This window comes from Amblyomma americanum, chromosome 3 (assembly GCF_052857255.1).
Source record: "Amblyomma americanum isolate KBUSLIRL-KWMA chromosome 3, ASM5285725v1, whole genome shotgun sequence".
Classification (NCBI taxonomy): Eukaryota; Metazoa; Arthropoda; class Arachnida; order Ixodida; family Ixodidae; genus Amblyomma; species Amblyomma americanum.
In genome coordinates, this window is record NC_135499.1 from 110,260,326 (window position 1) to 110,287,045 (window position 26,720).

At 46.4% G+C, this 26,720-nt stretch overlaps 1 protein-coding gene across 1 annotated transcript; it reads left to right on the forward strand.

Moving 5' to 3' along the window:
* The first annotated feature begins 3,508 nt into the window (after positions 1-3,508).
* LOC144123231 (uncharacterized) lies at positions 3,509-4,516 on the forward strand. The gene has a single exon (XM_077656097.1). It carries the CDS (start codon positions 3,509-3,511, stop codon positions 4,514-4,516), a length of 1,008 nt encoding a protein of 335 aa, XP_077512223.1.
* The last annotated feature ends 22,204 nt before the right edge of the window (positions 4,517-26,720 follow it).

Here is a 26,720-nt window from a genome sequence, read left to right on the forward strand (position 1 = left end):
ATGCTTGTGAAAGAAAGCCGCTGCCTGGTTATTGAGCCGACCAATCAGGATGTGCGACTGAAGCTGCACTGGCTGCGGCACAACGTACCCGACGAAGACGTACGTGCTGCCTTTGCGCCGTACGGGAAAGTCACGGAAATCGCTCGAGAGCGTTGACGAGTGCGGGGTGTGCTAGAAAAGGGCTCGACAACGAGGCTCGTCACACTAAAATTGAAAGCCGAAGTTACGCTTGACGACTTGCCGCACCAGCTGAACGTTAGCGGTGAGTTGGCGCTGGTCGTCGTACCAGGCCGGCCCCCGTTATGCCTACGCTGTCGCAATACGGGCCACATCCGAAAAGAGTGTCGAGTCCCACGTTGCGGAGCCTGCCGACGGTTCTGCCACGAAGACGGACAATGTGCCAGCACTTATGCGAGCATTGCTGGCCCCGGGACCAGTGAACACTCGGCTGAGCTGCTAATGGACGAGGCGGACGCGGAGGACGCGGCCCGTGAAACTGGGCAGCCAACGACACGGGATGGACCTACGTTGACGCGCCTGACGAAGCAAGGGGCGAAGACGTCCACCGCAGTTGCGGCGGACGTACCAGTGCAGCGTGACCTTCCAACAGAACCCGTGAGCACGCAGAAGGAAGGGACGGGAGCTGTTGCTGAAAATCCCGATAACGTGGGACCGGACAACAGCGAGGCCATGGATTCCAACCAGGAGGCTGCCGGCCTCATAGCTGGGAAGCGCCCCCACGAGGAAAGCGTCGGTGAAAAGCCACAGGTAGAAGCTGGCGCTGACGAGCCGCCGTCGAAATGCCCGGGAGTTCGGCGCTCGTCTTTAAAACCACGGTCCAACTTTGCGGCCGAGACACGGCAGGCGGAGAAGCCGCCTCCCTAGCGCAGCAATGTGTTTGTGTAAGTGTGTTCCTGTTTTCCGCGGTTGTGGGTGGAAGTACCAAGCAGAGGTAGTTCCAAGGTCTGGAAAGGCAGGCGGAGGACTGCCTAGCGGTTTTCCCGGTGCCTGCAAACGGTCTAATGGATTGGCGACGCCGCACAGAGCACAATGTGAGTCTAGACGTGTTTCGTCTGTTATGCTGGGCACTGTACATCATATGTCAGCTATTCCTCGCGCATGGCGATGAAACTTGACTCAGCTTTGCGCATAGTTACATTGAATGTGAGGGGTCTTGGTGCTCGTAGGCACCAATGCGAACTTAATCGTCTTCTTGCTGACAATGCGCTGGACATCGTAGATGTACAGGACACGAAGATTGAAAGTGAGGAGTTTACTGGGCGTATGGTGTCCACCTTTAGTGCGTTCTATAATGTTTGTGTTTGCCATTCTGTTGTCACCTCGGGTGGGTGCGCCCTTTTTCTGCGCAATAATTTAGGCATCAGTAATGAAGTCAATTTTTTCTTGTTCAAGTGGACGCCTTCTTGTAGTAGACTTTTCTTTTTCGAAGTTATACTGGCGCATTATATGCGTGTATTCACCGAACGTTGACTCGGAACGACAAGATTTTTTTAACAGATTGAAGTCTTACATTGTTTGTGATAAAGTGCTGTTGCTTTTGGGCGATTTCAACTGTGTGTGCCGCTGCCGATCGAGTGAAGCGTCCGCCTGTGCGTGATAGGAGTGCAGTATTATTAAACGCTTTGGTTAATGACAACAGCTTCGAGGATATTGGCAGCATATTTACCTGCGGTAATAGACCGCTATACACACACTTTCAACGTGATAGCCATGCCAGATTGGATAGAATTTATGCATCTGTTGAACTTGTGCCCCTTTGCACAGGTTAAAAAGTTGAACCTGTGGCATTTAGTGATCAATGTCTTGGGATAGGAGGGTTCGGTGTGAAAGAAAGGTGTACGCGCTTCAACTGGAATCTCTGGAAATTCAATGCCAAACTCTTGGAGGACGAGAGATCTTTAAAAGCCATCGTAAATGAAATGCAGAGGCTGCTCGAGGAGCGGCCCAGTCTTTTTGCCGTTCAGTGGGAAGACTTCAAAAAGTGGCTAAAACGTAAAGCCATAGAAAGGGTTGCTCCATTCGATACAAAGAAAAACAAGAAAAAGCAGCGCGCGAGCAACTGCAGTTTTTATTAAGCATGGAAAGCTCCGAGCCCGGCAGATATGCAAAAGATATAAGGGATGTGAAAAGCCAGCTTGAAAGACTTGACAGTGAAAGGTATAAAGCAGCAGTTATACGCGCAAGGGCACAAAAACTGTCGGCCGGTGAAACGCCGACAAAGCGAGCCTTAACAGATGGAAAGCGGTACGCTAGACAAAGAAATCTTGCAGATAAGAAATGGTGCTGAAATTTCATGTGATGCCAATGTAATCCAGCAGTCATTTCAAAAGTTCTTCAACGACCTTCTTGGCCAAGTAAGAGAGATTGGCGATGCTTTCTCTTCAGACTGTTTGTCTTTCATGCCAAGACTTGAGGATGATGTAAAGGAGAGCCTTGAGGTACCCATAACTGAGAATGAAATAGAATCTGCTGTTGACGACTTACGGACCGGTAAAGCTCCAGGACCTGATCGGCTGGGCGCCGAGTTTTACAAAACATTTAAGCCCATAGTCGCTCAGTTACTGCTAAGAGTGCTGGATGAGGCGTATGAACGTGAGCAAGTACCGCTGTCATTCACCACATCGCACATTGTGCTGATCCCAAAATCAGATGACCCAGAGAAGCGTTTGCTGGTGGAGTCCTATCGCCCGATAAGCCTCACCAACTTTGACTACAAGATATTCATGAAGGTCCTAGCTAGGAGATTCCAGAGCGTAATAACAAAATTTGTTGGACCGCACCAGACTTGCGGAATTAAAGGACGCAGCATTGCCAAGAATGTACACGTCGCACGTACTGTATTGGAATGCTGTGACGCGATGGGGGACCGCATTGCTATGATGCAGCTAGATTTGGCAAAAGCCTTTGATCGCGTGTCAAATGATGTACTTTTTCACATATTAGAGCACGGTAACATTGGCCGAATTATCATAGAAGGCGTCAGAATGGCATATGCAAACTGTACCACGCGCATTGTTCTATAGGTGACCTCACAGATAGGCTGGCAGTGCGTTCGTCCGTAAGGCAGGGATGCCTTCTGTCGCCCCTCTTGTTTGCGGCTTACCTAGAGCCACTATGTTTAGCTATTGCCAAAAGTGGCCGCATCTCGGGCTTTCGATTGCAGTCGGCACATGTCAAAATCCTCGCTTATGCGGATGATATCGCAGTATTCTGTTCCAATCGAGACAATATTACTGAAGTGATTAGTATCGTTGATAAAATTTGCAAGCAAACGGGGTGTATGATAAACTGGGACAAGAGCTCTGGATTTTGGCACGGTGACTGGGAAACGAGGCCTGATCACTTCTCCCATCTGCGATGGTCATGCCTGCCAACGCAATATCTCGGCGTCCCCCTTAACTGTTATCGAGACCCAAGTGAAAGTTGGAACGAGCAATGCTCAAGGGTGAGGGAGAAAGCAGATGCATGGCAAGGGAGGCAGTTATCAATGTTTTCACGCGCCTCCATCTGCAACCTTTGCCTTGTTTCGAAAATGTGGTACATAATGAATGTTCTGTGTGCGAGTCGAGCCAGCATTCAAAAGATGCATCGCGTGTTTGCTGTGTTTATTTGGGCGTCAAGCTGGGAGAGAACTAGTCGTACCAATTTGTTTCTTTCGGTTAAACGAGGAGGGCTCGGCCTCGTGCACCTATTCTTGCGCCAAGTTGTGTCGCGTTTTATCTTTCTCCGAGACCAAAGGGATCCTTTTCTGCGGACTGTTATGCAAGTAAGGTTGCAGAGACTCCTCCCAGAAATCGTTGTTTCATGCTGTGAAGGTATTTGCGGTGCTCTCAATGGGTACATGCGAGAAGTTGTACTTTCTTTTCGACTACTGTACGCGCGTTTTTCACTTGAGTACTTGTGTAATGTTTCCAAAAAAGAGTTGTATAAGAATCTTGTGGAAACAGTGCTGCCGATTCCCATTTATCGTTTACCGCACCGTGGAGGCCCAGGACAAGACGTCTTAAAACGAATTAAAAGAACGCCGGTTAAACCAACCGTAAAAACATTCTTCTTTAATTTGCATTGTAATACACTTCCTGTTAAGACGTGGCTGCATGAAAAGGGGATTTTCGTCCCATGGACAACCAACTGCCTGCTATGCAAAAAGCCTGAAACTGTGGAGCACGTGTTTCTTGAATGTTGGGACCCAATTTTTCATTGGGATGTCCTCCAACGAACCGTGAAAAAAGATTTTTCCCTGCACCCATACGGCATCAGGTTTTTGCCGATCACAAACGAAGGAGGAGTGCCATATGATTTAATCATGCTCTTGGGCCTCCACAGCCTTTGGAGGACACGAATGCAACTGCGACATGCCGATGTTAATGTCCGTTCGGTGCGAGAAAACTTTATTGAAAGTGTTGTGAGCCTTAGAGAAGTGTATCGTGAGCAAGCTGAACCGCCCGAATGGACCTCTGTTCTGGACGACTTAGTTGTCTTGAGAAGATTTTAACCTCTCCCGTGTCAGCCAAGTAGGCTGCTGCTGCAGCTGTTTTTATCATTTCTACTTTTGTTTTAGCATGTAAGAATCGGCAATAAAGAAAAAAAAAGCAGAGTGGCGCAGTGGAAGTGTTCTGGGCCCATAACCCAGAGGTCCGTGGATCTAAACCACGCTCTGCTATTGTTTTGTTTTCTTCTATCCTTTTTTTCAACAGTAAGATTCAATCTGTACTGCAATTTGCATTCTAATATAGGCTACGTTGCAGTGCAGCGCAATCAGCAAAGTGGCGCAGTGTCTTTGTCACAATAATAGCCTGCCATTCTGGAGCGCCATATACAGTGGAGGCCCAAGAGCATTATGAGATCAAATGGTACCCCATCCTCATTGTCTGTGCTTAAATAACGAATTCCCTGCGCGTCAAGTGGTAGCTCTTTCTTTATTGTCCTTTGTAACACATCCCAAAAATAAACCCCTTCCCAGCAATGCAAAAAAACATGGTCTATTGTTTCGGGCTGTTTACAAATTAAGCAGTTCGATCCCCACGGTCAAAAGAAATCCTTTCCTTCCAAAAACTTTTTTAACTGGGAGTGTCCCGGTGTGTAATTTAAAAAAGAAGGTCTTTACTCCTGGTGGCACCTGCATTTTCTTTACCCTTTTTAAAACATCAGCTCCAGGACCTCCACTGTACAAGGCCCTGTACATAGGCTCTGGGAAAACAATATCACAAAGATCATGGTACAACTTCTTTCTTTTAGTTTTATACAAATATTCGCTAGAAAAACGCGCTGAAAGAAACCAAACAATTGCTACAATCTCTTTGTAGTAACCAAACATTCCACCCGAGAGCTCTTCTGTGCTAACAACAAACTCGGGCAGCAATTGCCGCAGCCTCACCTGGCACACGGTGCGCAAGAACGGGTCTGAGACGTCGCGAAAAAACAAAAAACGGTTCACCAGCTGCCTTAAAAAGAGGTGCCCTAGCCCCAACCCCCCGTCTTTTACCAGCCGGAACAGGCCCGTTCGGCTGCAACGTTCCCATTCGGAAGCCCATATAAAGACGGCAAAAATCCGGTGTAACTTCTGAATGTGCACCCGAGAGCAATGCAAAACCTGCATCACATACAAGAGCTTGCTAATAAAAAACAGGTTGCAGACTGTAGCTCTGGCGAAAATGGAGAGATTGGTGCCTTTCCATTTTCCAGCTCTGTCACGTGCTTCTTTCGTTTGCTGTTTCCAATACTCCTCGCTTTCGCGATAAGCATCGAGCGGAACGCCCAAATACTTGCCCGGTGTCGTCGCCCACGGTACGTTGGCAAAATGGTCCGGATGGGATGGCCACCATCGATGCCAGAGTCCGAGGCATTTGGACCAATTAACCCCGCTACCGGTGACTTCGCTGAACTCGCGTACACACCCGACAGCTTCGCTTATGCTCCCCTGATCAACCGTGAATACAGCAACGTCGTCAGCATACGCCAGCAGCTTAACTTCAGCAGCTTGCAACCTAAAGCCATTAATACTATTGTCTTCTATTATTTTCCTACACAGTGTTTCGATGTAAATACAAAATAAGAGAGGGCTGAGGGGGCAGCCCTGACGCACCGAACGCTGCACGCTAATGGGGGCCCCCAGGCACTTGTTAACAATCAATCTTGTGCAGTTTCGATACGCCAGGGCTACACCCTCGCGGATAACTGAACCGACATTCACATGGTCTAAAACGGAAAACAAGATTTCATGAGAAACACAATCAAAAGCTTTTTCGAGATCAATCTGAAGCATGGCCACCCGCCCGAATTCATTTTCGGGAAAGAATGGACTGCTTTCTGGCCATCCAGAAAGCAGCTGCGGAGCCTCCTGAGTGGCTCTCGAGGCTAGAGCCGCTCTGTATGCTTCGTGAATTTTAGAATGACGAAGCCAGACTCATGCTGGCTGACCACGACGGTGTCTTATGTACATAGTGTTTTGTGTGTTTTTTTTGTTGAATGTTTTTTTTGTTAAATGTTCTGAGCCAAAGCCAGGCAATAAAGAAAAAAAAAGCAAAGTGGCGCAGTGGAACCGTGCTGGGCCCATAACCCAGAGGTCCGTGGATCGAAACCACGCTCTGCTATCGTTCTGGCCTTTTTTCCTACCCTCTTTCTTTTTTATATGAACGATGAATCCGTGGCCCCAGTTTTTTGGGCACTGCAGCACAGTAGCCTTGTACCGTTTTTCAAACGCGTCATGTGGGGCATCAAAACCAGCACAATAATGAGCAGTTTCCTTATACACCCGACAGCGCTGCGCCAGCGTGAGTAAACATGATGGCGTGCTTCTTTTGAGTACGCTAAGAGCGACGGTAAATGAATACCTATGTAGCAGAAGCCGTTCAATATCTTTTTTTTTCTATCTCTTGTCTGTTTAACATGATAGCTGTATACTTTTACCTTGATCTGCCACTGGTTACCCTTATTCCATTCGTACCATTTGGAGGTAAGCAAGGAATCTTCATGCTCAGAGTCGGGCACAGGCCAATTTCGCCTTATATAAACCTTGCCGATGTTGCGTTTTGCTGACACTGATGCAGATCGCCATGTATCAATACTGAAGAACACATGTAGAAAACAGACAGGGTTTATGGGTTAACAAAGTAAACTTGCGTAAGCGACACCGTGTAGTAATGACACTGCCAAATAAGCACAAAAGCAACCAATCGGACTAACACTGAAATTTCTGTATTTGTCCTCGTCTGCTCGCCCTGCTGGCTTGTAATCTCAGCTGCAGAATGTAAGACTTCAAAGCCTGGAAGAGTACATTTATTCCGGTTAGAAAGATATTTAAATATATGCATAGCAGAGGTGTAAGTAGTCATATGAAATAAATTGCTGTCTACAAAACGAACATTTGGTATAAGCACCCCTTGGATTCAGATTATACATTCTGGAGTTCCAGATCCTGATGCGACACATTGACACTAACAGGCGCCGTTTTGCAAGGCTTGGGATTAATTTTGCCCCTTGGACTTGTTCATCATGCGGTGACACCACAGTGCAGCAGACCATTTGTGTATTATGACTTCACCGGTGTCGGCATGTGAACACCAAAGCCAGAGCCACCGCGGCGAGTAGCGGGCCCCTGTACGTGAGCGATTGTCATATAGCCAACCGGTGCTCGAAACTTCTGGCCTGTAAGCGATGCGTGGAGAGTAGAAAAACAATACCAATGCGCTCAACCTGGCATCCTTCAGGATGTGGACGTCCTCGAAAATGTGCACTGTAGCGACCACAGAATGGTAACGTCTCGAATTAGCTTAGACTTGAGAAGGGAACGAAAGAAGCTAGTGAAGAAATCAATTAACGAGTTAGCGATAAGACGGAAAATAGAGGAATTCAGGATATCGCTGCAGAACAGATACTCAGCCTTAACTGAGGAAGACGATCCAAATGTCCATACAATGAACGATAATCTAACTCCCATCATTACAGAGTGCGCAGTAGAAGTAGGCGGAAGGACGGTTCGACAGGATACCGGAAAGCTATCTCAGGAGACGAAAGATCTGATTAAGAAACGCCGAAGCAAGAGGGCGTCTAACCCTACAGACAGGATAGAACTAGCATAGTTATCGAAATTAATAAATAAGTGAAATGGGGGGGCTGTAGCGACATAAAAAAGTTCAATATGGAGAGGATCGAGCATGCTCTAAAGAACGCCGGTAGCCTGAAAGTGTTGAAGAGGAAACTAGGCATTGGTAAAAATAAAATGTATGGTTTAAGAAACAAGGAGGGCAATGTCATCAGCAATATGGCTAAGATAGTTAATGTAACCGAAGAGTTCTACACAAATCTAAACAGTTGTGAATGTAATCAGAGCGTTAATGAGAGAGACAGAAGAGCATAGCAACGCGTCATCCCGCCAGTAGCGAAATAGGATGTAAAGAAAGCCTTAGAAGCAATGCAAAGGGGAAAAGCAGCTGGTGAAGATCCGGTAACAGCAGATGTGCTGAAGGACGGAGGAGATATTGTTCTAGAAACACTAGCCACCTTGTATACGCAATGCTTTATGACCTCGGCCGTACAAGAAGCTTGGAAGAACGCAAACATTGTCTTAATTCATAAGAAAGGAGACGCCAAAGACTTGAGAAATTACAGACCGATCAGCTTACTGTCCATTGCCTACAAGGTATTTACTAAGGTAATCGCTAATAAAGTCAGGGAACCTCAAAATTTAATCAACAAAATGATCAGGCAGGCTTTCGTAAGGGTATTCAAGAATAGATCATATTCACACTATCACTCAGGTGATAGATAAATGCGCTGAATATAACCAACCCCTATATATAGTCTTCTTTGATTACGAGAAAGTATTCCACCCGGTGGAAACCTCAGCTGTCATATAGGCATTGCGGAATCAGGGTGTAGAACAGCCCTATGTGAAAATACTGGAAGATATCTGTAGCAACGGCACAGCTGCCATAGCTATCCATAAAGCAAGCAGTAAAATTCCAATAATGAAGGGCGTCAGGCAAGAAGACACGATCTTCCCAATGCTAATTACCGCTTGTTTACAGGAGGTATTCCGAGGTCTCAATTGGGAACAGTTGGATATGAGAGTAAATGAAGAATACCTAATTAATCTGTGATTCGCTGATGACATTGCCTTGCTGAGTCACTCAAGAGGTAAATTGCAAAACATGATCAATGGTTTAGACAGGCAGAGCAAAACGGTGGGTTTAAAAATTAACACGCAGCAAACCGAAGTAATGATCAACAGCCTAGCAAGGGAACAGCAGTTCACAGTTGGAAGCGAGGTGGTGGAAGTGCTAAAGGAATACTTAGGGCAGGTAGTGACAGCTGGTCGGGATTATGAGAGGGAAATAACTGGAAGGATAAGAATGGGGTGGAGAGCATATGGCAGGTTCACTCAGATCATGAATAGCAGTTTACCAATATCCCTCAAGAGAAAAGTGTACAACAGCTTTATCTTGCCGGAACTCAACTACGGGGCAGAAACATGGAGGCTAACGAAAGGGGTTCAGCTTAAGTTAAGAACAACGCGGCGAGCGATGGAAATAAAAAATTATAGGTGTAACGTTATGAGACCGGAAGCGGGCAGAGTGAGTGAGGGAAGAAACGCTGGTTAATGACATCCTAGTAGAGGAGGAGGAAAAACATTTATTCAGAGCATAAAAACTGGGTGGGTTCAGTACGAGAAACCATTGGTCGCCATCATAATCCAGCCCCTCTCATCCAGCGATTTCTGGTCGACGGGGCTGTGGCTATGAAGGGTTGCCTCCCAGCGCTCACAAGTATATCGGGATTGCTGTCAAAGTCTGGGTTTTCTTGACCTTCCCAAACCGCGTGAAAGAGTGTGCCAACTGCTCCACAGAAGGGGCAGGACGAATCGTAGGTGTCTGGGTACCATTTACTCATTAGATAAGGATTGGGCACAGTATTAGTTTGTAGTCGCCTGATTATGTGCTCTTCATATTTACTTAGGGTTTTGTGAGGAAGAGGATATTTCCTTCTTGTGATCTTATAGTACTCCGTAATTTATGCGTAGCTCAGTAAGGGTAAGGGGTTGTCAACTGTGTCAGAGAGAGGCTGCGTGCCAGATGCTCGACGGGCAATGAGGCGGCCAATACAGCTGCTCGAGTTCTCCTCATCCTAGTCGGAATCAAGAGTAAGAAATGGGCTTGGGCACAGTAGTGCGAAGGCAAGACAACCGTTGGTCCTGAAGGGTAACGGAGTGCATTTCAAGAGAAGGCAAGCGGAGCAGGTGGCGGCAGAAGGTTAGGTGGGCGGATGAAATTCAGAAGTTCGCAGGCATAGGGCGTGGCGCAGGTGGCAAAGGACCGGGTTAATTTGAGAGACATGGGAGAGACCTTTGGCCTTCTGTGGGTGTAGTCAGGCTGATGATGATATGCTGAGGCACCTTAGCACAGGGGGATTTGAACGGGGGCGCAATGTTCTTAGAACGTTGGAAGAAAAGATGGAGATAGTGCAGGTCAGAATAAGTATCGTGAGGAGCAATACCGCAAAACAGGTCGGGATTGAGGCAGGCGACAACACTGGCTGGTTTTTCTCCTCACGATGTCCTACCAACTGGCCTACAACCAAGTCCTAAATTACCGAATAAGTATGAAGATTTTTTACGAGGGCGTTTATTCACGCCAAGTCGAGGGAAGTTCGCTTACGAAGCAGTGCGTGGAATAGTGGCGGATGGGTCATTCATATCGGTCTTAACGACAGGTGCGATGTGCATGCTCATTAAAAGCTCTGGGTCACTGTCGACACAGTTGCTTCCATCGCCAACGTGTCCGTCGTGTCTTCTGTGCTCAACTCTGATGTGTCTGCTTCTGACGGCGACCTCTCATTGGTCGATTCCTATATGTCGCCGGGCGACTCCAACCGCAGCGATGGGTCGACCCCTCGTTTCTCGGTCTGCACAGGAAGCATACCTTGCATTGAATAATGAAGTAAACAGTTTGGATCGCCATCTACGACTGCCTAAATATGCTGAGATGAACTAGATTGCAGCATGAGCGGGGAGACTACGAGGTGTTAAGAATCCTTAAATGGTTGTTATGAATATGAATAGCAACAAAGCTTTCGGAGTTTTGAGCACGCCATCCCATCCTAAAAATTTTAAAGTATAAACCAGGTCAGTCATATGCGGCTGCCTATTCGGGAAATCTTCAAATCGATTCCTCTCGCATATTTATCTGCATTACAAGCGAATTGCTAAGTGCAGAATAAATGAAAACCTCACCCTGCTGCTGCTGCTTGCCGTCAAGTCGTGGCTGGTAGACCGAGAGCCGCGTGTTGAGGACGATGATGACGGGTAGGAGACGCCAGCCGTTTTAGAGTACGCACTTTCGTTGGTGAGGGGCTCCATGTTATCCGGAGAATGCTTTTTGACTTGAAACTGCAACGCAAGCTGCCTCGGAGACCGTGGCGTGTACCTTACAGAATGCTTCTGCTGGCACGACCTTGTAGTCTTTTTCGTCTACCTGCTTACACGCGTAAGCGGCACTGGAACGGTGAGAAAGTCCAGCAACTGCAATCAATAAATCTAAAAACCTTTCCGAAATTGAGTGCATGTCCCAAAAAAAGAGGTGAGCCGTAAAAAGTCGCTGCGTTGTGAACGTGAAATAACAAAAAAAAAATTGAAATGACGATTACATTTACATATGGTTGCTGCATTGAGACGCAGTGCCGAGGATCACCCGCTGATTTTAATCTTCATCTTCTCGAACGCAGTAAAGCTTTTCGAGCATAAAAATGGCAAAGGACACAATACAGCAGCTAAGAGCTTGACACGTTTAAATAAGTTATAGGCATACGATGACGTCGTACAAAGGAAACAATTCCCATGTGTCAACTTCGCGATGCGGTGAAGGCAGGGCCGCGAATGATGGCCAAAACGTTGTTGCTTCAGCGTTTGCGTCCTTAGGAGAGGCCTGGCAATATGCTTTGCACTTTTTCTGGTTAAGATAGCCGTCCGCATAACTCACCGGCGGCGTCCACTAGTCGCCGCAGTCGAGCACAAAGTCGGGCACACAGAAGCGAGAGCTTGTCTGTATTGGCTGGCCATACTGGAACAGCTCAAAAAGGCGGACGGCAGAAGAGGAGAGGTGAAAAATGGCACTGCCCTGGTGTAAGCACCTGAACTTTTATTGAACAAGAACAACTTATATAAATATGAAAGACGCATCTGCACGCGTCGCCCAAGCAGGTGAAAAGGCACAGATTTGCCGTGCAGTTCTCATATGTATTGGAGTTTGAGTATGGCTGTGCAGTGTCTTGTTAGGTTTGCCTGCTATTTTATTTGTTTATTGTTTATGTCAAGGCACTTTATAGCCCATGCAGAGGGCATTACAGAGGGGAGTGAATGGTTACAAAGTGCTACATAAGAACAATGCTGAACAGGTTTTACCAGTAGTAACGTTGTTTATATTTTATTCATGTACAACACAGTTCTGCTGGCCTTCTACGCGACAACAGAACAGGTAGGGATGGCTGCAGTGGATCTTCAGTATTTTCTGCTTATTCTACTGCCAGAACTAGAGTGAACTACTTCACTCTACCAGAACCAACCGCACTGGCATTTCAACCGCACTTCCCATTTGTCTAAGTTTACACTATGCCTCATTGGAGGATCAGGTCCTAACGACCACAGGATAATGTTAACGCATCAATATCTTGTTCATAAAGGGATAGGTGTTTATTTACTGCAGATGTGGCATGCTTAAGGAATTTTCGCTAAAGAAAGCAGTAACAGAGGTTGTTTGTTTAGACAATCTTTTATTTCTGCTTACGAGTAAGAGTTTTGCCTTACAGCAAATCAGCAGAGGCATAACAAAGGTCCTCGCACCCGATTTTATGCAAAAAATATTCAACGCTTTTCTGCTCATCAAAGGTTTATGCATTGGAATTAATAATAATTATGATAGTGCACGAAGTCTGGTGGTAAAAAGGAGTGAAAAAAGTGTATTTGATTATTTTAACACTGGCTATCGATGAAGAAAGCGCGCTGGAAAAAATTTCACTCCCATAAAGTTAACATACCGAGCGACTCACCTTGCCTGAAAAAGTAGCAGCTTCTGTTACACATGCACGCGCCCCACACCCGAATATTTTAAGTACTTGCGGGAGCGGGTGCACAAGGGCCAAATACCCGTCAAGGTGACAAAGTGTCCCTTTCAAAAATGCAAAGTTGGGTTCACCCCGGTGTTGCATGCCAGGCGGTAGGCAGAAAGCTGGCTGGTTCCTACTTTAAGTATTAATACTCGGGAGGAGCATTCATCATACACGTCACGCTCTGTTTTGAATGCGTACAAATTGATGAGTTGATTTTTTCTTCATACTGGAATCTCCGCCTTCTGCAAAATGCTTACTTTTGAGTATTTGTTTTTTTTAAGTATTCTTTTTTTTTTACTGGGATTGGCTTTCGTTCGAAGCACGATTACTAATAAGCTTATCTAACATTTCGCTTATGGTGCCAATTTTGTTTATATTTTTTATGTGCTTCTTCTGCGAATATAAACAAACCAGGAAGAGTGGGCTAGCGAAAACTGCCTGTGTGCAGCTTTCTTCTCGACACACTACCGTGTTATACGCAAGATTGCAAACAAAACAATATTATTTGTATAGTCAACGGTGTGCACGCTTCCAAGGGCATGAGAAGCAACAGGAGCAACATATGCCTTCGTGCACTATCATAATTATTATTAATTCCAATGAATAAACCTTTGATGAGCAGAAAAGCGTTGAATAATTTCTAAAAAAAACGGGTGCGAGGACCTTTGTTATGCCTCTGCTGATTTGCTGTAAGGCAAAACTCTTACTCGTAAACAGAACAAAACAAAACAATATTATTTGTATAGTCAACGGTGTGCACGCTTCCAAGGGCATGAGAAGCAACAGGAGCAACATATGTTCGCGATATTCATTTGCAGCCACAATGGAAACGTCCTCGCTTTTCTTGGGCAATTTCATTTCAGCATCGCATATAACGTCACCAGTTATCTTTGCGAATGCTAGACGTTCCAGATGCCCAGAGATGATGGAGCACCCCACGCTATTGACCGGGAGGAAGACGAAGAGGAAGAACAAGTGTGATAATGGCTTTTCCCAATTTTTTTTTTCTTGATTCAGTCTTCTGACGTTTCATTCCCCGCGCAAATACTTCATTGGCATTCTACCCTATACCTTGGCCAATCCCCCCACGTGGGTATGTGCCATATTACTTGAGGAGAAGAAGAAGAAGAAGAAGAATAATGGCTGATGCAGTCTTCCGACAAAGGGCTTTGTTGACGACGGCAGCGACACAAGGCCAACCGACCTCCACAAAGCCGCCGGTCAGCAACCAGACACCCCGGCTCCTGAAATCCACCAAAGACCCGCACAAAGCAGGAGCTATTCCGGCTGCAGCAGCACTAGCAGCGACCGCAGCGGTGCCCATCGGCGCCGAACATCGGCCGCGGCCTAAACGCAGAGGCGCCGCCATCGCGGTGGCCGAATTCATGACCACCCCGAGGGTAACGGCCGAAGCCGAACGCGGCCTCAGCGACCTCAACAGTTCCCAGCGTCGTCAAAGCCACCGCCATCCCTGCTTCTTGTGCCTGCTCTACCTGGGCGGGATGGGCAGCCTGACGCTCATTGTGGCCGTGTACTTGGTGTCGCATGGCAGCTCTGCGGGGTACTTGCGGATGCCAGTACTCCTCGCGCCTTCGACCTCGACTGCGTCCGGAACTGAGGCGACGCCGGCGTTGAGCGCCGGTACAGCTGCATGGACGACGAATACCGGGACAATGGAAGGACCCGGACTGCCGTCTCGAAGCCATACGCAGTCTTCCCCTGCCCCCACTTCGACAAAGAAGGTGAATAAAGACCGCGTTGCGACTAGACTGACTGGAAATAGACAGCGGAGGCCCTCGAAACATCAGGAGGGTGTTGTGGGGGAGAAGGCACCAGCGAATGAAACCGAACGACCAGACGAAGAGGTCGCCCTCAGGACTGGACGCCGCGGCCGGCGGCAGCGAGAACAGCGAACGCCTCGCGTCGTGAAAGTGCGAGGACAGCGCAGCACGAGGGGGCGCGCTGAAGCTAGCTCAAGACGACACCGTGCTTAACTAAGTGTTGTCGCTCTGCGAATTCGTTTTATTCCCTTGGAGTGTGCTTGGTTAAGTGCTTTGTAAACAGACCCTGTACGTTGGTGCTGCGTCGCTCCCCAACATGCGCCTCTTACATAGGCAAAAAAGAAAAACGGATAAAATGGAGGCCAACTTGAAAACCCTTTGTTTCCCGCATTCATTTGAGAGCGAAAACGTGCTTTTGATGGCGTTGTGAGAGAATAGATGTACAAAGGTTGAGGACGCTGAGGAACGCGGCGAATATGATACACCACAGGCTAACAGAGCAGAAGCTGTTTTCCTGGCACATGTGCAACTTTGCTGGCATTTGAAACAAAGAGCAAGAAAAAATAAAACGCGTACCTAATCACGTCGGACGCAATTGCACATTTAGAGACCTTGTACTGTAGCGAGATATGGTGTGAGAGAAAAATTTAAACGAAAAGTTAGTTTGTTGCGTGGCTGTAAGAACATTAAGAATTGATCAGTTCACTCACCATAGTAGACGACTTCAAACATAGCAACTAGCGCAAAAAAAAATGACGGGAGAGAAACGACAGGAGGCACGATATTTCTACTGTTCTGGTCTGCAGTTCTATGTCTATAGTCAGTAAGCGACTAGCTTAGATAAGAGCTTTAGCAGAGTACGGCTGTCAACGATAGAATTTCGCTTATTAAAGGATCTTTGAGAAGAGTCTTTTCGAACGTGCCATGTGTTCCATCAGTCCTCTCGAACACTGTTATCCGAAGAAAAAGTCTTGGTAACGCGTAGTGCGAAGCGCCTGGTGGTGGAAAAACTCTGAGGTCTTTGCCACTGAAGGTTGAGAGCCATCCAATACACATCTATGCACATGTGTTATTGAGCAAATGTAGCGTACTTTATTACTGCTCTACATATTAGTCAGCATGACTTTATTACGACTGTATTAGCCAGCAAGTGTAGTGCACTTGGCAGCATGCGTAAAAAAGCTTGCGCGATTCAGGAAAACACCCAGCGTATAGAAATTCTTTTCAAGTTCGCCCGGCTTGAAAACACGCGTTTTAACGTGACAGATTAAAAAGTTAGCTTCGAAATTGTGTACTATACTCCATCACCCTCTTTTTCAAAGCGCTTGCCTAATGTTAACGAACAGCCGCCTCCATGGGTACACTTTGAAAGGGGAAACTATTTCTGAAAAAGAGAGGCCTTTCTCTTCGTGTCGGCAAATACTGCTAGCCGCAGAAATTTATTTTGCGTTTAAGACAGGCACTTTTGGACCAAATATTATAATAAGTTCTTAGCGCTTGAAATAGTGTACTATACAAACTTAATTTCGTTAACGTGCTGTGAACATGCAAACGTTTCATGATGTCGTCTGCTTTTGCGGTTCGCGCCCAACGTTCGTGCATGGGCTTGGTTGGTGCATTGAAAGGCTTTCTCTAACCATACTTTTGTGTAAGAAACTGGCTTGCACATGCCCGCTGTCACCTTGTCATGGCACTGCGCTTTCAGGCTTTGCACATAAAAACATGAATAAAAAATGGAAACCTGTACTACACGTAAGTGAATACCGTGCTCATGCTGACAAGTGCAACATGCGTGTTTTTTTCCTCAGTTTATTTATAAAGTGGAAGTCGTTCGGGCGTGCAATGCACGGCCACCACCAGACTTCGAAATTAAGCAAATTTAATTCTCCACGAGTAAGGCTCACATAAGTTGGTCGTGTGGAAGTATTTTCTGCTTTTATAAGATAAGTGTCTCCGAGACTCCTTGGAGAAGTGTGCAGACTCTTGAGTTTTCAATTAAGTAAAAAAAACTTTGTTCCCTTCTTTAACTTTGCAGTGCACAAGTATAGTACAGTTAGGTGCGCAAATGGTTCCAAGCGATGGGACGGACAGACTTCAGGCCTAACCGGCACCAGACATTGCGCTCACCTCCCCGCAGGGGGGCGCCTGCAGCTTGCAGGCGTCGCGACGGTGAGTGGCGACACCGCGGGTTCCCGAGCATCCGCAGGGACATCTCCGCAAGGGGATGATGGTGAACTGTGCATCACCACGGACCCGAGCACCCGCGCCTCGCCGTGCGTGGCATCGCCGTGTCCGGGGAAAAGGGGATCCTGGTGGTTGAGCCGATGCCGAGCGTTTGGACCCTTAAGGCCCCTTGGCGGAAGCAACACACCACTTTGGCCCCAGCTTCCTGCAGACGGCACCTCCGGCCTGACCCCGGGGGGAATCGGCAGTCGCCTTTTCCTATCCTCCTCTTCATCTTTAACTTTCCTATCTCTGTCTCACAACTCTCCTATATCCTACTCACTTCTTGGTTTTTCCTTTTTTCCTGGCGGCGAGGGTTAACCTTGTGTGACCAACTACCCTGAGTTGCGTCATATTTGGTTATAGTTGAGGTGTACAGCTGGCGTGGGCAGGACTTGCTATCAAGTTCCTGTCCCGTCCCCTTGTTGGACTCCGTGGTGGGTGGCTGGCACCATGACCGAAAAAGAAAGTTTTTTTTATGGCTCCCCAACTTTCAAAACCCGATCGCTCTCTCAAAAGAGGGCGGAACGAGGCAGACAACTTCTTTCAAAAAAGAAAAGTAACATTCCCAAAATATCATGTGATCCACAGTGAACAACAAGATAAACAGGCAAGAATAATATCCCCCTTCCTTGTGTCAAAGTGCTTGACTGAAACCCTAGGCATTGGTTATAGGCTGTCAAAAATGGCCAGCGGTGACTTATTGCTCGAACTGTGTGACAATGTCCAACATTCTAAGCTCTCCAACCTAACGTCCATAGGGGAAATCCCGGTCTCCGTGACTCCTCATCGCTCACTAAACACTGTCCGAGGCGTAATATCGGAAAATGATTTTCTTCACATAACTGAAAAAGAAATGCTCGAAGGGCTCATCGACCAAGACGTCATAGATGTCCACCGAATCAAAATCCGAAAGGACAACAAGGAAATAGACACAAAACACATGATCCTGACGTTCAACACCAACACCCTGCCCGACACAATCGACGTGGGATATTTGAAAATCAATGTGCGACCATACGTACCAAACCCTCGCAGGTGTTTCAACTGCCAAAGGTTCGGCCACGGCTCACAGAGCTGCCGCGGTCGTAAAACTTGCGCAAAATGTGCCTCCAAGGATCACCAGTCTGATGTATGTGACGCAGCCCTGTGCTGTCCAAACTGTGAAGGAGAACATGCTGCATACTCCAGGGCGTGTCCGTCCTGGAAGAAAGAAAAAGAAATTATCACCATAAAGACCAAAGAAAACATTTCTTTTAAAGAAGCGAGAAGGCGTTTTGCGCTTACAAACACATTCTCCTTCACTGCAAAACAAAACTTCGCTGATGTGGTGCGCAGGGGCGTAGCACCGCACAGCACTCCGGCACCTGCCAAGGCCGCTCCCACCGAGGCTATGGCAGGGCCATCCACGCCCCAGGCAGGGTCAGCGAAAGCTGCCCTGTCACTGCCAAAGCAGGGACCGCCAGTCCATGGGTCGGCATCCCGCAGGACCTCCCCCCGTCAGGAGAGGCCTGAAACTAACACAACCGCGGCTGCGCGGTCCTCCAGCACCTCTGTTGAGGTGATGGATACAACACCCACTCCGCCTCCATTACAGCGGCGGAACAGCTCTCTTGAGCGAAAAAAAGACAGGCCCCTCATAACGGGCCCACCTCATAAGTAAATCTCCTTTCATTTTCTTTTAAAAACACAAGCATGGCTTTTTTAATTCAATGGAATTGTAGAGGACTTATGCGGAATTATAGTGACATAACACATATTTTAGGGTCAATGTTACCCATAGTTTTATGTCTTCAGGAGACCAATCTTGGTCCACAACATGTGCATATCCTGAAACATTATCAAACTTTTAGACACGATCGCGAGCAGGCAAATCGACTCTCAGGAGGCGTCGCAATTGTCGTGCAAAGCGGCGTCCCTGCTCGAGAAATCAAGCTCAATACAAAACTTGAGGCGGTTGCAGTCAGCATCGTCAGCTATAAAACACTAACAATCTGTTCCGTATACATTCCTCCACATTTTACATTAACAGTCCATGATCTAGAAGAATTGATAGATGAACTTCCAGAGCCATATCTGGTAGTTGGGGATTTTAACGCTCACTCCCCTTTTTGGGGAAGCGAGCGCTGCGACTCTAGGCGGCAAACAATCGAAGATTTTATCCTCTCAAATAACATCTGTCTTTTAAATACAGGAAAAGCAACTTATTGTTGCCCAAGCTCGGCAAAAATGAGCTTTCTCGATTTAGCTTTCGCATCACCATCGCTTTTTACAGATTTTAAATGGGATGTTTTAAATGACCCTCTGGGAAGTGATCACCTACCTATTATCATCAGCCTCTCATCGTCTACTGCAGTCATCCCCACAAGACCACGGCGCTGGAAACTTCACCTCGCTGACTGGTCACTTTTTACAGCAAGTGCCACACTAGAAAAAGAATTTTGTGAAGATCTCAGCATAGACGAAATTAATGGAAAATTTACTACATGCATAATATCGGCCGCTACACTAGCCATACCACAAACAACAGGACTCGTACACAAAAAACATAAAGTATGGTGGACACAAGAATGCACATTGGCAAAAAAACAACAAAATAAAGCTTGGGGCTCTCTGCGTCGGTATCCCACAGCGGAGAACGTGATTGCCTTTAAGAGGGCCAAGGCCAGAGCGCGATTCGTTCGGAGAAATGCCGAGAAATCCTCGTGGCAGAAATATGTGTCCTCTATAAACAGCTCAATAACCTCAAAAAAAATGTGGGAAAAAGTTCGAAGATTCAGTAGTGACCATACCCCTTTCACACTTCCTCTGTTGACTACACCCGGGACACAAACATCATTAGAAGAACAGGCCAACATACTAGGTGAGCATTTTGCTGAAGTTTCCAGTTCGTCCAATTACAGAAACACATTCCAGAAGTACAAAGCAATAGCAGAAAAACAAAAACTTCCATTTGCAGCAGGTATGCACGAGGACTACAATCAACCCATCACACTCCAGGAATTGATCAGGGCATTATCTTGTGGTAAAAAGACAGCAACAGGCCCAGATAATGTGCATTACGCTATGCTCGCCCATCTCTCTGAGGCTGCCGTGCAGGCATTGTTGAACTTCTTTAACAAAATATGGACAACTGGGAATATACCTGAGGATTGGAAGAAAGCAATAATAGTACCTTTTCTGAAACCCGGAAAACAACCAACAAGTCCTAACAATTACAGACCGATAGCCCTCACCAGCTGCATCGCTAAATCTTTCGAAAGCATAGTAAACATTAGACTGACCTTCACACTTGAATCTCGTCGACTCTTAGATTTACATCAATGTGGATTTAAGAAAGCATGCTCGACCACTGATCACCTTGTCCGCCTAGAAAACACCATCCGAGAGGCGTTCATCCACAAACAGCACTGTATCGGTGTCTTCTTCGATTTGGAGAAGGCATATGATACCGCGTGGAAGTTCGGCATCCTCCATGACCTAGCAGATCTAGGGATCCGCGGCAGGATGCTGAACTGCTTGAACGACTTCCTGACTAACCGCACATTCAGAGTCCGTCTGGGAGCAACTCTATCAACGACATTCGCCCAAGAGAATGGCGTACCCCAGGGATGCATTTTAAGTACGACACTCTTTATAGTAAAAATGAATTCCTTGGCCAAAGTAATCCCGAAGTCCGTAATGTATTCAGTTTATGTAGATGACATACAGATAGCATACACTTCTTCCAACATACTGTCCTGCGAGAGACAAATACAAATTACACTAAATAAACTGGCTGCTTGGGCAGAGAAAAATGGATTCAAGTTCTCCCCTCAAAAAACAGTAGCTGTTTTATTCTCATTACGACGAGGCCTACAGGTCGATCCCAATCTGTGCTTGAATCAAACCACACTGCCAGTCAAACAGGAACATAAATTTTTAGGCGTCACTTTTGACAAGAAACTTACATTTCTGTCACACATTAACAACCTGAAAAAGAAAGCATCCCAAGCCCTCAATGTATTAAAGGTACTCTCGCGAAAACGGTGGGGGTCCGATAGAGCATGCCTATTGCAAATATATCGCTCTTTGGTGCGCTCCAAGCTGGACTACGGGTGTGTGGTATATGGTTCGGCAAGAACATCCTACTTGAAACGGCTGGACCCTGTTCATAATCTTGGTTTGCGCCTATCAACTGGAGCTTATAGAACATCCCCGGTAAAGAGTCTTTACGTTGAAGCTAATGAGCCCACACTAGAGGATAGAAGAGTCACACTAACATGCACGTACATCCTAAAAACCCGTTCTCTCCCTAAACATCTCTGCTATCCCATTGTTACCAAGTGCCCATCTAGGAGATTATTCAATAATAAACCACATTTTATCAGGCCACTAATAATGCGCTTTGAAGATAAATGTGAAGACTTAGCAGTGCTGGACGCCCTACCTAATATTGCACAAAGACATGAATATCTACCACCATGGTACAGCCTTCCTTCAGTATGTGACTTCACATTGACGCATTTAAACAAAGAGAAAATACCACACGAGCACATACTGCAAGAGTTCTTTGCACTACAAGAAAAATATGACACTTACACCGAATTTTACACTGATGGCTCAAAAACAGAAAGTCATGTCGGAAGTGCAGTAATTCTAGGAACAAATGAAGAAATGATACGATTGCCACAGTATGCATCGGTATTTACTGCGGAGTGTTATGCCATCTTTGTAGCTGTAGAACAAATAGTAAAACAAAACATAAAAAATAGCGTCATTTACACCGATTCACTCAGTATGCTAAAAGCGCTGCATTCTTCAAACGCTGCTGAACCCATAATAGGAAAAATCATACATAACATAGTTAAAATTACAAAGCAAAAACATAACATTATATTCTGCTGGGTCCCTAGCCATGTTGGAATTTTAGGTAATGAGAGAGCAGATGCTTGCGCAGCACAAGCTAGAATTGGCCATATAAAACAAGTTAACATACCACAGAGGGATTTTTCTAAATTACTGCACAGTAAACTCAGGAATAAGTGGCAGATTGCATGGGACGAACAAACAAACAACAAACTACATTCTATAAAACCTGTTTTGGGAGAATGGAGATCATGTACACATCAGGAGCGTTTCATAGAAGTTATTTTGTGTCGACTACGCATTGGACACACACACCTTACTCACAACTTCTTACTGGCAAAAAAAGGCAAACCTCTCTGCGAAATGTGTGGCGATGAACTCACGGTAAACCACATTTTAATTGTATGCAAAAAACTGGAACAACTGAGGAAAAAATATTTCACAACATTGTACAATGAATACATCCCACTACACCCCATGTTACTTTTAGGAGATCAAGCACTAGTTGATTTTTCTAGCATTTTTAAATTTCTCAGAGAAGCCGATGTTTTATACAAACTTTAGATATAAAAAGCGTAACCTTTAACAAAAGCTCTAACCGTGTGTTTGGCGCATCATAGCCTAAGTTGCTTTTGCGCCATTAAAATCAATATAACTAACTAACTAACGTTGCGCTCACCTGAATTCGTGTCAAGCGCCTTCGAATGCTACGGATCTGAAAAGAAATGCGTGCATAGCTGGATAACCACACCACCACAAAGCGAACACAAATTGCAGAGGGCACTTTAAGGGACACTGAGGAGAACTCTATCAGATTTTTTTCGTTAGCAAAATCTGATATTTCTGCAATTCATGGCTTTGTTGCCGCTTGTACGGGAGCGAAATATGCACTTATGTCAAAGAAATTTGGATGCGAATTTTAAAAATTTTTCCCGCCTCTCCGATTCAAACTTGAGAACTCTTATGATATCACGGAGAACCCTTATGACGTCGTAGGACGGAGTGACGTGAAACGTGACGTAAACGCAGACTCCGTGATTTGTGGCGGCTAGCGGTGCGGTCTAGCAGCTGCCGAAATGAAAGCTACCCCCGCCGCACGTTGAATGCATCAATCGGGGGTCGCTGCCGTCGCTTCGTTTACGTTTGCACCGGCGTCTTGCCAGCGTTGCGATGGATCCCGTTCCCGAACCCGACGACGTAGTTGTCGCAAAAACTCCGGCCTGCATTTCAGTGACCTCAGCCCCACAGAGCGTGCGATGCTTTTGAGGGAGCACGGTTAGGTTAGGCGCCGGCGGGTCGTTTCCCCCTTCCTCAGTGAGGAGCCGTTGCAAAGTAAATATCATAACCCCAGTGCGGAGAGTCGCGAGGGGTCAGGACAAGGTCGGCGCGTTGCACCCATGGGAGGCTTACCGGGGCTTTGGGGCCAATGAATTGTGATTCATTGAACAGAGCGGAAGGGCCAAGTTATTTATTAATTTTTTTCGGAGAAAAAACGGGTGGGTGCTCAAGGGCGGTCGCGTTTAAATTTGGCGGCTTGAAACTCAAGCCAGCGCACGACACTTCAACTGCTTGCGCTAGATCCAACGGGTTCACGTTCATAGTATCCCAGCGCAACGGCACATAGCCAAAGAAAAGAAGACGGTAAAAAAGAAGGACGAACACAGCGCTGTGTTCGTCCTTCTTCTTTACCGTCTTCTTTTCTTTGGCTATGTGCCGTTGCGCTGGAATACTATGAACGTGAATCAAGATTGCCAACTAGCCCAAGAGCTGACTCTACCGGAGTACATCCAACGGGTCCACTGGATCGAGCTCTCTCGCCCACTTGCATGTGCCTTCAGATGTGTACTGTGAATGGACTAAATTAGCCGAGTGCTCGAAAAGAACAGCTCCGCCCAATTGCCGAATCTATTGATTTACGTCACAACGCGCACCTCGCCGCGGAGCCGAATCAGTCTGGCCGGGCCGGCGGCGGCTGGCGCACTCGGCGCGATATAGAGGCATGCTCCAAGTCTCCGCCAGTGCGGTCCGAGTGCGCCGAAGCCGCCGAGCGCGTCGGCGGTCAAGCGCAGTATAGAGGGTCTCGCTTTGTCCGAGGTGACGTCGCCGTGCTGCGCGCGCGCGCGCGTTACGCCGGAGCATAAACGCGCCTTCACAGAGCGTGCTTTTAACCGTTAACAAACGTATTCGGTGGCGGCATCTATGGGAGCCACTGAAACCCCCGCCCACTCACTGAATAAAAAAAAAGTGCATTGCCCAGTTTCGGAATCGAACCAGGGCCTCTGTTGTTTAAGGCGGTGAAGCTACCACTCCGCCACGACGTCTTTTTTTTTCTTTATTGCCGGTGTTTTGACCCACATGAAAAGAAAACACACATTCATACATAAGCACTAAAACACAATGAACATCTTTGTTAAAACAACGGCCGCCCAGCTTGTGCGGTCACGCTCATGCTAAAATTCCTTCATCGGCAATAATAACTCAACACGTGATAGCCACTCTGGACTACATTCCAGCATCTTTTTCTCCTGAACAAAAGTTTCCTATGCTTTGTTTGAAATATTGACGTGCCGGTCTTGCATAGAGATCGGCGTGCCTTACTGCCATTCTGCATTTCCAAATACTGTGTAGGGCAATTAGCATGATCAAATCAAATGGGGTACCGTCATCAGTTTCAATTGGCAAGTAGCGAATTCCGTACCCATCAAGCGGAAATTCTTTTTTGATTGTGCGCTGAAGCACATCCCAAAGGAACACAGCATCCCAGCATTCAAGGAACACATGCTCAATTGTCTCCTCCTTTCTGCATATTATGCAGTGAGTGCCCCAGGGAACGAAAAAACCTTTTTCAGCCATCCACGGTTTGACAGTCAGAGTTCCAGTGTGTAATTTAAAAAAGAAAGTTAACACCAGACGGGACTAACATTGCCTTAACACGCTTTAGTACCTTGTTACCTGCGGTATTATTTTTAACTGGCAAGTGAGAGAGACCACTACAGGAGTGTATAGAGGGAAAACAAGGGTGACGCGCTTGCCAACATTTACCTTCAGGTGTAGTGCGCTCAACCAGTGCTCAAGTGTATTCAAATATGACTGCAACAGACCATACAGGGAATGTATATCCGGCGCAGCAGCAAAAAACGCAATGTCGTCCGCATAGACGTAAGTGCGTACATGGCGGTGGAGAGGAATTGAGCTCAACAGAATATTAAAGAGCACAGCAGAACGAACAGCTCCTTGCGGTACACCTCGCGTTTGTCTGTACCTCTCTGAACGAACACCATTATGGACGAGCAGCCCGGCTAGCGATTTCTTAAACACGTGTATGACTTTTGGCTTAACTCAACTCGTCACTGATCCCACACGCGTTACTGACCACTCGTCCAACGTTCTAGATCTCGTATTAACAACGCATCCTGATAATTTTACTCCTATCACCATGTTGCGCGGTCTCGGCGATCATTTGACGATACATACTTCTTTTTATTGCAACGTACTAAAGAAACAAAAAATAAAAAAACACTTACGCTTTATGATAAAGGAGACTATGCCAGCATGAACCGTGAATTATCAGATTACTTCGACACCTTCGCTGCTAACTTTCCACTACATGCTCTCGAGTCAAACTGGTTACTTTTCAAAACAGAGATGCATCGGCTTATAAGTCTTTACATTCCAACCATTACTATATCAGAAAGAATAACATCACCATGGTTTAATGTATCACTCAAACGACTCAATAATAAGAAAAAACGCCTGTTCTGGTCGGCCAAGCTGTCTAACTCTTCTTCCACATGGCAGAAGTATCATGCTGTCGCAAAAGAATACGACAAGTTAACCGCTCAGACTAAACGGAAGTTTTTTTTCTACTACTTTACCATCTATGCTGCAGACTAACCCAAAACAATTTTGGATAACCATTAGCCCTAATCAATGTAATGAGATTTCACTTAACAGTAGCTCTGGATCTCCTATTCCCGACACTGAGGTTGCAGATGTTCTTAACACAGTATTCAGTTCGGTCTTTACTAATGAACCCCTTGACAATCTTCCAGATCCACCATATTTTACGCACCCGCTCATGCAAAATATCACATTTCATCCCGTCGGCATAGTCAAGGTAATTGAGTCACTGAAGAACTCGTCATCTACTGGAGTGGACGGTATCAACGCCAAAGTGCTAAAAAATACTAAACATACGTGTAGCCTGTTCTTATCGCTCATATTCCAGGAATCCCTGAACACCGGTTCGATTCCACGTCACTGGCAGGTGGGCAAGGCCATCCCAGTCTTCAAGAAAGGAAGCCGATCATCGCCGAGTAACTACCGCCCGATTTCCATAACAAGCGTTTCTTGTAAAATAATGGAGCATGTTTTATACTCGCATATTGCTACCTTCCTATCGTCCGTTCATTTTTTTCACTCAAGCCAGCATGGTTTTCGCAAGAATCATTCCTGTGACACCCAACTGGCACTCTTCCTGCACGACTTACATTTAAACCTTGATCGTAATATCCCGACTGATGCAGTGTTTTTAGACTTCGAAAAAGCGTTCGATAAGGTTCCCCATGGTCGTCTCTTACTAAAGTTATCGCGCCTTAATATTCATCCATGTGTTCTGAACTGGATTCGAGGGTTTTTATCTAACCGTCAGCAGTTCGTATATGCCAATTCACACTCTTCATCCTTAACACCTGTGCTCTCAGGGGTACCTCAAGGAACGGTACTCGGGCCCCTCCTTTTCTTGAT

Coding starts and splice junctions, on each gene's coding strand:
- LOC144123231 (XM_077656097.1), top strand. CDS start 3,509: ATGTTTTCACGCGCCTCCATCTGCAACCTTTGCCTTGTTTCGAAAATG.